We start from the raw sequence: 11,796 nt of genomic DNA, 5'->3' as shown, positions 1-11,796 counted from the left end.
AGCTTATTATCTTACTTTTATGGCATTAACCAGAACATCCAACTCTAACATATGAGATTTCCAATTATTCTTATTTACTTTTCTATGCCTCTTTGAAGTGCTATGAAGAACAGTATTTATTAGGAAGCAATAATCCAGGAGAGAGATGTGCAGGTGTTGATTGATAAGAAGTTCAACACGAGCCAGCAAAGTGCATTTGAAAAATCTGACCTTGTCCTGGGCTGCATCAGGAGCAGTGTGACCAGCAGGATGATGGAGGGGGTTCTCCCTCCCTGCTGCACTCTTGTGAGACCCCACCTGCAGTGCTGAATCCAGCTCTGGGCTCCCTTGTGAGAAGGAGCAAGTCCAGAGGAGCCATCAGCGTGGTACAAGGGCTGGGGGAGTTGGGAGTGCTCAGCCTGACAAGGGAAGGCTCCAGGGAGACCTCACAGAGCCCTTCCAGTGCCTAAAGGGGCTCTAAGAGAGCTGGGAGCTTGGACAAGGGCCTGGAATGACAGGACAAGAGGGAGTGGCTTTGTAGTGACAGAGGGCAGAGTCAGCTGGGATTTGGGGAGAAATTCTTGACTGTGGGGGTGGTGAGTCAATGGAAGAAATCACCCAGAGAAGCTGTGGCTGCCCCATCCCTGGAAGTGTCCAAGGCCAGGTTGGGTGGATGTTGGAACAGCCTTATCTAGTGGGAGGTGTCCCTGCCCATTGGAAATGGGTGATTTTTAAGGTCCCTTCCAACCCAAACCAGTCTGTGATTCCATGACCCTTCAGAGATGTTACAGGTCTGTGAAGCAGCTCTTGGCCAATCTGCTGTTAAAGAATTCCTTCATGTGGGAAGCTGAGAAATTGTACATGTTCATCTCTACTAAATCTTGCTTTCTGAAGGAGGAGGCTGCAACAGGCAGAAACAAGGACTGCTGCACAGGTACATAGGAGAAACAACTAAGCAAAAGCAAAAATTTTGAGTGATCAACCATCAGCAAAGATTCCTGCTGGCCAAGGAATCATGTAAATGCCAGAGCAAAAGAGCAAAAGAAAATAAGTTAAATGTTATTTTCCACCAACAGGTTGTTGCCAATGCTACACAAGTTATTACAAACTTTAAGTTTAAAAACCTATTATGGCACTTCACCTATCACTTAATACTGAGTAATTTAAAAATGACAAGACCATTGATAAAAAGTAAACACAATTCTGCTATCCATTAACCTTTTTTGCAAACAGACACTACAGCATTTGGCTGAAAGAACATTGTGATCCCTCCTCCAGAGCCATGGGTCCCACTCAGCATACATACCTTTGACATCAGGATTAAACACACCAGCAGCTACACCCACAAGCCTCTGATGCTGGATGTGATCAAATTCACAACAGGTTACAGCACAATAAAATCCACACGAGGCAGAAGGCTGATACAACTGTAAAAACCAATGGATCATATGTTAAAGACCCCACTTTTTCCACAAATGAAGGACTGCATGCAGAATTATATTAGAAACAGAGGCATGTGTAAATAAGCAAAATGACCTTTGAAATTTAGAAATAGAATCAGAACATCTTTTAATTTTATTGACTTATTTGCTTCATAAGTAGATATGCATTTTTATGGCCTGTTCTGATGCTTATCTATCACATTGCATGTTCAGGTCCTGATTAACTTCCTGGGGTTACACTAAAACCAGAAGCAGAATTTCTAAAGCACTTTGGCAAAGCCTTGTTTTTATAGTAATTCTGACATAATCAAACCCAGCAAGCTCTAGAAATGCTTTAGAAAAATATATTCCCATTGCTTGATTGCAGCATTTTTGGTTAAAATATCAGAATTCCTAAACACACCTAGAATAAAAAGCACTGGGTTAAACTAAAGAGAAGGAAGTTTATGAGGAGGTGTTCAGGCAGTCTTCCTAGCAGTCAATTAGGCACTTGAATCCAAGATCTCCACAGATGGTTAAAAAACAATCTAGACAAAGATATCACAAATAGACTCAAATACATGAAAAGCAGGATGTTCATCTGGTCACAAGGTCACAAAGGCTCTTTCCACCCTGCACCAATTTTATTCAAATACTATAGAATGACAACCAACTATATTTTTAGATAATTAGTTCTGAATTGCACTTCAGTACAGCATCAGTATTGCTAATCCCAAAAATCCTACTGCTTTTTTGAAAAACCATTCTCTTAAAAAAACCAGACTGAGATACTGGAAGTTAAGTGGACCTGGGTAAAAATACAAGAGTTTATAGAGCAATTTACCAGATTGCAGGTCCTAAGAAAAGCAGTTCCTTTCCCACTCCATAAATGTTCATTCTAAATATTTAGTGAGTAAGCTGAATGGTTATTTTTATAAACATGTGTGTACAAAACATATGGATTCTTACTGAAAAAACACTAGGAAAAATAAAGCCTCTTTTCACCATGTGCTAGTGAAGTGTGCCATGCCTTGCTTTTCAGGAATACTGGTTTTATCTCAAGAGTATAAGCTAAAATATCTATTTATAATGAAAATTTGATTATCTTAATTGCAATAAAGCAAATTATACACTTAATAGGATGTGCATGCTCCTTCCAAGCAGCTTATTGTATTGCTGTATCAGTTAAGAAAGCAATATGCCATCTGCAAATGTTTATGTATGAAATCCTGCAGAGGGAAAACATTTGAACTGCAGAACAGATTAAATAATTGAAAATGAAATTGCATGATAAGGTGTTTGACAGGGTGGAGGGAAGCAGCACAGTGGAGGAAAATCCATCCCCATGACTACTGGTCCTTCCTCCTCGCTGCTCACTGCTGTTCGTCTCCTCTTGGATTCCAGAGCTCGTTTGAATCCTCAGCTGCCTTCCCACAGCCTGGCAGCCTCAGCACTGCTGCAAAGTGGGGATCTGTGCTTTGTTTCACACAGAAGAAAGGAGAGTTTAAGTGTGGCTTTAGGAGACATGGCTTTGCTCTGGACTCTTTTGTACAGAAAGAAGATGTGTTTGCTGGCTCTGAGGGAAAAGAAAAATTGTTAAAGCAGTGTGGATATGACTTGAATTTTTAACCAGGTAAGAAGTCAGAAAATCAATAGAACTATGACAAAAGTTACTGAAATATCTTTTAAAGCATTATTTTATTCTCTGTAATAACCTATATTTAAAATTTAATGTAAATTTTCCTCTACATTTTATCTGTGCAATACTTAGGAACTTAATAAGGTTTGTAATTGAAACATTGGTGGTCACCTTGAAAGGATGGGACTGTTCATCTTTAGCATAGGTAAGAAAATACTTAGGAAAGAAAGCCTTTCTAAAACTCATTTTATTTTAAACCTTTCTTTTGCTTATGAACATTTCAATAATGTTTCTGCAGATAGAGGAATGAAACAAGACTGGGGGTTTATAATATCTTACAGTGTTAAACTCTTACTATGGTAGAGAATCTTTTCCAAAATGCATGGATTAGGGCTTGAAGTAATTAGTTCTTTTTGTTAAACACTTCAATTCTGGTATCAGCTGTAGCTGTGATCCAAGGATGCTGATTCCAATAACATTCATTTATTAGATTAAAAAATGCCAGTATGCATTACAATATAGTTCAACATGCTGTAGTGAATACTAGAGTAACTTACTTTTTAATGCTATGAATGCTCCAGATGTTTACCAAGACAGGTGAATTTGTTTTATTGCCAAGGAAATGTTTAAATTGCCTTGTAGAATGGTGTGTACTAAAGACTGCACTCTTTAGCTCCCAGCACAAACCAAAGAGTGAAAAGAAATTGCACATTTTCCTGAGAAAAGGACAGTGAAATGGAGAGTGTGCCTAAAACTGATGCAGCAAGTGAACTGGTTAGGTCAGTCCAGGGACTTTTCCCAAACAGAAAATGCCAGAGAAGCCCCAACACCCTGAATCCTTGGGAGAGGACATTCAGAATTTGCTATCAAGCTGTGTTGTGCATCCATGGAGAGATAAACAAGCTTTGCAAATAGTGCATAAAATATTACAAACTTGGCTCAACCTCATGGCCTTTTGAGTCGCCCACAGCTTCTCCTCCTCACATAAAAAGCAGGGAAGAGCAGAGTTTGTCTTTGAAGGATCAGGTCTGTGCCAGCCAGGTGGACACCACAGGACTGCAGAGAAACATCACCCCTGGGGTAAATCCAGGCTTTAGATCCTCACACTTCTGAAGTGGCAGCAAATCTCATTGGGGCAACAGCTGCCAAGCTGCCATTCAGTGCCTCTGTCCTTCCAGCACAAACACCCTTGGGTGTGAGAACCCCAGCCAGGCAGCCAGGGCTGCTCCAGGGAAAGGTGGGTGACAGTGCCCTCCTGAAGGGGCTGCTTGTCATGTATTTGAGTCTCTTTGTGATATGTATATATATCTATATATATTTACCCAGCCACACCATCAGGTTGTGCAGGATGTGCCAGTCAGTGACAGTCCCTGGCCTCAGGAGCAGAAGAGTTTGTGGAGCCTGGTGGGCACACAGTGGAGTACCCAGCTCTGGTTCTTGCCCTGCTGAACTAGGGACACCTGCAAAGGACTGCAAAATCCATTAGAGCCTCCAGACTTGCACAGTTTTTGCAGAAGGATTGTAGTTTTCCATGTCATTCCCCAATGATATAAAGTCTCCTCAAGCCAAGTCTTATAAGCTCTTGGAGATTTATACCACACCTGAGATATAGCTCAGCTACCTTAGAAGGCATAAAATCAGCAGGATGGCTTCTGTGGTAGTGTTGGAAACAGAAAAGTTTTAATAAAAGGCAAAACAACAAAACTCTTTGCAGAAAAACCCCGAGCCAGGTGCAAGAGGTTCTTGCTCCTGGTAAAATATCTCACAAAAGTGATTAGTTTCTTTGTTCTCTTCTCTTCCTTTTTCTAGTAAATTGCTTTGGTGAGACTTTTTGTCTCCTGTCCAATTGGTTATCCCTAAGTTTAAAGTGAAGTCCCCAAAGTCCTATGTGGGTTTTTTTACCTAATAGAGGAGAGAAACTTCTGAGCTTTCTTCCTTTTTAAGGAGACAAAAGATACTTTTGTCACTCTGTCAACAGACAGCACATTCCTATACCCCAATATAGCTTTAACCAAGCCAGGTACATTCTGTAGGAAGATTACAGGGCTTAATGCCAGCCCTGACCACAATTTAAGTCATTTTTGGGACATCAGGGCCACACAGAGTCACATATATCTACAGCCATTTCCCACTCCAACATGAGTAAGCTGTTTTAATATTTTAATCAGAATGAAATTGGTAATAGATGCTCCAAAGGTGAGCATCGTGCTTTTTGGAGATTTATTTAGGATCCTAATTTGAAGCACCCAAACTTCAACAGAAGTATCAGGATAAAGCAGTCCAGGATATAACTCTGGCTGGAATATTCTTTGAGTGTCTGTGGGAAAACAACTACAGAATCATAATTCCAGTTTAACCCTGGATTTAGTGTTTAATTTTGCACAGGCAACCAAACTTTTAAAAATCCTTAGTGATTAAATAATGGCAACCATTTCTGTGAAAGGGCTGACAATCTTCTACACATAAGCAGATTTTTTCTAGTAATAACAAAACATCCACCTATCCCTTCTTCTTTTTGTGTATCCTCTTATGTCCCACTGATTCTTCATTCTCCTTTCTCCACAGGCTCTCAACACCATTCCTAGGGGTGAAGAATGATCTCCTTCCAGCTAGTTTTCCAGTAATTTCACAGGGGAATTAAGGTGAGTTAAACTTGAGTTTTGAAAGATATATGTGTAGAACATATATCCATTACCCATTTTTAAATTTTAAAATAGCTCTTTTCATACTTAGCTTTTCCTTTCCCAGGTTGGAAACAGCCTCTTTCCAGCCAGAGAGCTGGTGAGCTTTTAAATTAAGATTAAGTTTTGCACTTTTGATATATTCAAACCCATCAAGATATTCTGTTGAACCTAACTTTTCCCATTAATATAAGTTTTAAAACCACAGAACTGTTCTAATCCCAGATTTTTTTGCTTGACTCCTGTTTGAGCTGAAAAAGGAGTTATTTTCTGTATAAATACAATGTGAATTTTATTTTGTTTACATTTTTCTCAGGTCAGATCTAGAAAAAAGGACATACTATCTTCAATGCATCAGTAGAACAGGAAACTCCCTTTTAGATATATTCATAGAGGTTTTGAATGTCATGATCTCAAGCACACATAACCTTGATTAATTCAGGAGGATTGAGTGTATTAACTCACATTGCTTTGTAGTTCTAAAGAAAATCTAAGTGTGATGTCTAAGCTAGCAGAGTGATGGCAGGACCCAATTCTTCTTTTCTGGTAATACAAAAGCAACAGATTATCCTCATTGGAATCCATTAAACCTTCTTAAATCTTCAGCAGGGACAGATCTTAGAATACTTTATTCTGAGAAGCAAACTTCATCCACAACTGGTAAAAGAGGATTTGTGGGAGAGTGTCTGTACAAGTTCAGTCAGAGCTGCTATCACAGCTGTTTCTTGTACATCAGTTATAGATCTGTAGCACAGTCAGTGCAGGACCCCAGAGAGGTTCATCAACCTCCTTCCACAGGGATGCATAAACCCACTGATAAGCATCTGCTTTTCCAGTTCTCTAATTAATCATGTTAGATTTGCTCCAAACTTTAAGGACACTGACTGCAACGGTAGACCCACAGTACTCACTGCTTTGAAAATCTCCATGCAAAGGTGACTTTAAATACATTTAAAATTTAAATACATTACATTTTAAATAATGCAAGGTTTTGTCCATAGGTTGGAAGATGCTTCAGGATGGATAAAGCTGTTCAGCACCCCAGTGAGACCCTGAATCAAACTATCTCTAACATTAGCCTTTCCCAGTTCTTGAACTTTGATACATGCCACCTTTCCTCCCTTGCAGAATTCTTGCTAATTACAGCTTACACATTGGTTACCCTGGTGGGGCTCGTTGGAAATCTTTGCCTAATTATTATAATAAAGAGACGGAAAGAAGCTCAAAATGTCACCAACATTTTGATTGCCAACCTCTCTTTATCAGATGTCTTGATCTGTATCATGTGCATTCCTGTCACAGTGGCATACACCTTAATGGACCATTGGATATTTGGGGAGGCAATGTGTAAAATAGGCTCTTTCATACAAAGCCTGTCAGTCTCAGTCTCCATTTTCTCACTTGTACTCATTGCTATTGAGAGATATCAGTTAATTGTGAACCCACGTGGCTGGAAGCCCAATATTTCACATGCTTATTGGGGAATTCTTTTCATCTGGGGGCTTTCCCTCATCATATCCACTCCTTTTTTAGTATTCCACCAAATAACAGATGAACCCTTCAAACATTTGTCCTTCCACAGTGATTTCTACAAGAACAAGGTGGCTTGCATCGAGTCATGGCCATCTCTTACAGAGAGGCTGATTTTCACCACCAGCCTGCTGGTTTTCCAGTACTGCTTCCCACTGGGCTTTATTTTTATCTGCTATCTCAGGATATTTGTGTGTCTTCGAAGGAGAAGGGGTAAAATAGACAGGATGAGAGAGAATGAGAACAGGCTGAGTGAAAACAAAAGGATCAATATGATGCTGGTGTCAATAGTGGTGACCTTTGCAGCTTGCTGGCTGCCTCTCAATATATTCAATGTGGTTTTTGACTGGAACTACGAGGCACTAATGAGCTGTAATCACAACCTGGCATTTACAATCTGCCACCTTGTGGCCATGATCTCGACATGTATCAATCCCATCTTTTATGGATTTCTGAACAGGAATTTTCAGAAGGATTTGGTAGTGTTAGCCCACCACTGCAGGTGCTCAGCATCACAAGAGGAATATGAAAATATTGCCCTTTCAAACCTGCAAACAGATGCATCTAAGGGGTCTCTGAAGTTAAATAATCCCCATGTGGATATATAAAAAAATCTAATTGCAGTTTCCAAAATTCTGTATTTTGCTGCAGATGGCCTCTTTCTGCAGGTCTTGGTCATGTTACCACCAGGTTTAGAGGAAGTCTTTGCCATTTAGTTCAGCAAAACCAGGATTATGCTCCCACATAGGCATGGTATTAACAGGTACTTTATGATAGTATTAATGCTGGTAAAACCACTTCCAACAGCCCTAAAGATCAATCATAATAAATTATAAACAGTATTAACACCTTACTTTTTTTAATCCACAGTTTCCCAGTCACTGGCATGCTACCTTAACTCCAATAAAAAGGTTTCCATTTCAGCCACTGATGGGGTTGTCCGTCCTAAACACCTGGCTTCCCCCAGGTAAACCCTGAGCACTCTGCTATTCCCAACTTCAGCAGCCTTTCACACACTGTTTTCTGGCATGTTTATTTTCCAGCCCTACACCAATGCCATCCCTGATGAATCTGCATTCATACAGTTCACACTGTAAGGAAGGCCCTGGAAGTTATTCTAAGACTCCATCACCTTCCTTTCAGCCCCCTCATGCAGTTTGCTTTGGCTTAGTTCAGCCCAGCAATTTTAACAAGAGAAAAGGCTAGAGCAGGACTTCTTCTTTTTTATGAACACTAAAACAGGACCCATTTGATGTACTGCAGGTTTCACTCAGAATGATGTTGTTCAAGATGAAATATATATTTAGCATCTCTCCTAAAAGCATTGCATTCTCCAAAGCACCAGTACAGACCATTGTTTTCTCTCTTACCATCCTCACTGCTCCTTACAACAGACCTTTTAGAATGTCCATTACCAAAGCAACTCACTATGAATTCAGAATCAATTTTGTTCTAGCCACTTACTCAGATTTCTCTTCCAGTAGAAAATTAGGTTTGCATTTTAGTTTCAGCAATAGTTTCCCCCACATTTCTGCACTAGCAAGAGGGCACACTTGAGTAGATGTGGTCATTTCTGTTCACAGAAACACAATTTCTGTGTTTGAAAGCAGTTTCTTTTGTAACACAGTGCAAAGAAGCCTAGAGGGAGAATACTGAGGACAATTTTTCTTAAACTAAAACATTTTAAAAACCACTTTCCAGTGTGGCCATAAAAAAGTAGCCAAACTTCTTCTTTACCCATTATATAGTGGCAACATAAATAATAAGTTAATATTGAGCTGTTTAAACACAGTACTTAGAACACTTTAGTCCAAAAACTCACCAGGCTTCCTCTTGTTCAAATTCAATATAATTAATTACTTGTACTGCCAAAGCCCCTTCTATTTTTTCTAGTGAGTTTCAAAACCCCTTGTTCTAACACTTGTACATAAGGTCCCTTGTAAAGCATTATCTAACTTTAGCAATTTATTAATGCCCCACTTAAGCAAAAAGCATTCACATCCAAATTTCAGTGAGCTCCTTGATGACTCAGCTCTGATGGAACTCACCTTAAGGCTGTGAAGTTCTCTTGCAGAGGGAGCACTGCTTTCCACAGGCATCACGTTCCTAAAGGGTTTGGGCACAGCTCTCTTGTTCCAGCATTAGTTCAGAGTGCCTGCACACCCTGCTCATCAGAGGAGCTCTGCCACAAGAGCCTCAGCAGCTCCTGCAGATGCTCAGGTTTGTTAAATGTCCCCTGATCCACGCTGAGATAAAAGACCTCAGTGAAATCTCTGTGTCTGAGCCCTTAGAAGTCATCTGGGCAGCCCCACCACAAGAGCAAGGATGGCAGAATTAGTGACATGGTAATCAAGTATCTGAGTGATAGGTATGGATTAGCTTTGGCATAATTTAGGTTTTTTTTCTAATTAAATCAAATATCATGCATTTGGAATTGATTACACAAACCTTAACACCTGCCTTGTACATCATAGAAAAGAAACCAGGAGACAGCTAAATGCCTAAAAAAGGCCACTGATCAGACTGCTGAGAGTTTCTCAGCATTGACTATTTCTGTGAACTTCCACCCAGGTCACTGGGCTGCCTTTATTGCTGATGTGTCCATCACAACAGGCATTACATTGAGTTTAGAGCAGTAACTAAATTAGTGACACTGAGGCTGTTCAGGGTCAGAGGGGCTGGGCTTTGGTCAGGGGGAGGGGATGGAGCTGCTGCTCTCACCCCTGAGACCCCTGGGTAACCAAGGGATGCACTGTCTTCATTGCACCTGGCTGCACTGAGAGCAAATCTGATCCAGGATCTTCACTTTTCCTGGGGATCCCAGTGCCTGCACTGAAAACCATCTGCTCCTCTCAGAAGGTCATTTCCTAACAATGTTTTAACAAATGCTGGTGTCACAACTGTATCAACTGTATTTCCCTGGCTTTGGAACACATACCTCTCTCACCCATCTTCCTCAAATTTAAATACACTGTTTACAGCTTCAGAGCCCATGTTTAAAGCATTTTAGAAGCACATGAAACTCACAATTTAATTTATTAATACTAGCACAGCAGTTCAGATTGCTCTCATTGGCAAATGTCTCAGTATTTAAAGTTTGAATCAGGCCCAGCTGAGATTCCCATGTGTGAGCTTGGCCTGAGTGGCTCCGCTCCCATCCCATCCCATCCCATCCCATCCCATCCCCAAGCCCAGGTGTGCTTACTTTTACAGCAGAGGTGGTTTCAGTATCATGCTCCAAGTGGTTTTAAAGCAGCCATGAAATGAATTCTGGTTCAGATAATGTGATGCTGATGGATGGTCTCTCTGCTGTCTCTCCATGGAAGTGCTTGGGCAGTATGTATTAGGCAAAAAAAAAGAAGATTGCCATCACTTTTTGTAATAGCAATTGTCTACTCCTGACATCCTGATCAGAGTTAAGCACTCAATTTTTCCTTCCAGTCTGAAATGCTTGGCATAAGAGGGTTCTTCATTAGCAGGTGGGAGCTCTCCGAGCAATGACACTGCTTCAGAATCAAAAGTGAACAGTAATACTTGTGCCTTGATTTCTCCTTCTCATTTCTTTCTCACAATTTCACTTGACTCAAGTGTTGATGGATGCTCCATTTCTGTCCTGAGCATTCAGTCATCAAGCATCTCTCCTTAGAGCTGCACTTGCAGCAATCATTGGTAACAGAGCAGAGGATCCTCGCTGTCCCAGACGTCGCTCAGTGCTGCACATTCTCTCCCTGCATCCACTGCCTTCCTGTGTATCCTGGTCCTGAACTTCCAAGCAAGTCAGGAGGAGCCAATTGACTGTGACAGGAATAGGAACAAAGAGGAATCACTTGTTTTTAAAGCATAAGTATTATGGACTCCAATATGGTGTGACAGCAGTAAATGTAACTGCAATACCTGGTACTTAAGGATTGCTCAAGTTGAACTGGCAAATGTTGCCCTGGCTTGAGTGATGCTGATGACTTTATTTTCTCTTGTTTTATTGGTATAGCCAAGTAGAAAAAAATACTAACAGCATTTCTCAGCAGGAAGTTGTTACCTGATGCAACCAGCTGGAGAACTGTGAGCTTCCTTGGGGAAGCAGCACCATGGAACTAACTACAGAAAGCTAGAGGGGAGCCTGAACTCCCAGAGCCTGAACTCCCAGCATTGAAAGTCTTACTTTTTAAAAATAAAAGCTGTGTCAGAACTTTGTTTGAGTGGTTTGGTCATGCAGATCAGACCAATATATTTATAAACATCCTTGTAAATGAACTGTGTCCTTATATGTCTGTGTATTTTATGGTTGATTGGTTTCACTTTAAGCACCTATAACCTTATAACTAGGGTAAGATACTTGGGAACTGCCATTCACTGTGGAGATGATTCCATTGAGCAAAGAGTTCAATTAATTATTGACTGTAATCCTGTCTGTGGACAAAGGCAGTGCCAGTGCTGTGTGTGATTTAAAGACTTTGATTTCTCCCATTGACTGACAAATAAATATTGCCCTGTGTAAAACCATCCCCCTGGCCAGCTGTGAATTGTACTGTCTGTAACTGGAATAGGA

General features: G+C 40.6%; 1 protein-coding gene across 1 annotated transcript; it reads left to right on the top strand.

The window, feature by feature from the left end:
- Nucleotides 1-2,823: 2,823 nt before the first annotated feature.
- Nucleotides 2,824-10,631, top strand: LOC129126870 (neuropeptide Y receptor type 6-like). The gene is made up of 3 exons (XM_054643106.2): nucleotides 2,824-3,033; nucleotides 5,605-5,681; nucleotides 6,722-10,631. The coding sequence occupies exon 3, from the start codon at nucleotides 6,740-6,742 to the stop codon at nucleotides 7,856-7,858; it is 1,119 nt and encodes a 372-aa protein (XP_054499081.2). The 5' UTR covers nucleotides 2,824-3,033; nucleotides 5,605-5,681; nucleotides 6,722-6,739; the 3' UTR covers nucleotides 7,859-10,631.
- Nucleotides 10,632-11,796: the final 1,165 nt, after the last annotated feature.

Source organism: Agelaius phoeniceus, chromosome 15 (assembly GCF_051311805.1).
Source record: "Agelaius phoeniceus isolate bAgePho1 chromosome 15, bAgePho1.hap1, whole genome shotgun sequence".
Classification (NCBI taxonomy): domain Eukaryota; kingdom Metazoa; phylum Chordata; class Aves; order Passeriformes; family Icteridae; genus Agelaius; species Agelaius phoeniceus.
This window is presented reverse-complemented; position numbering and strand designations above follow the sequence as displayed.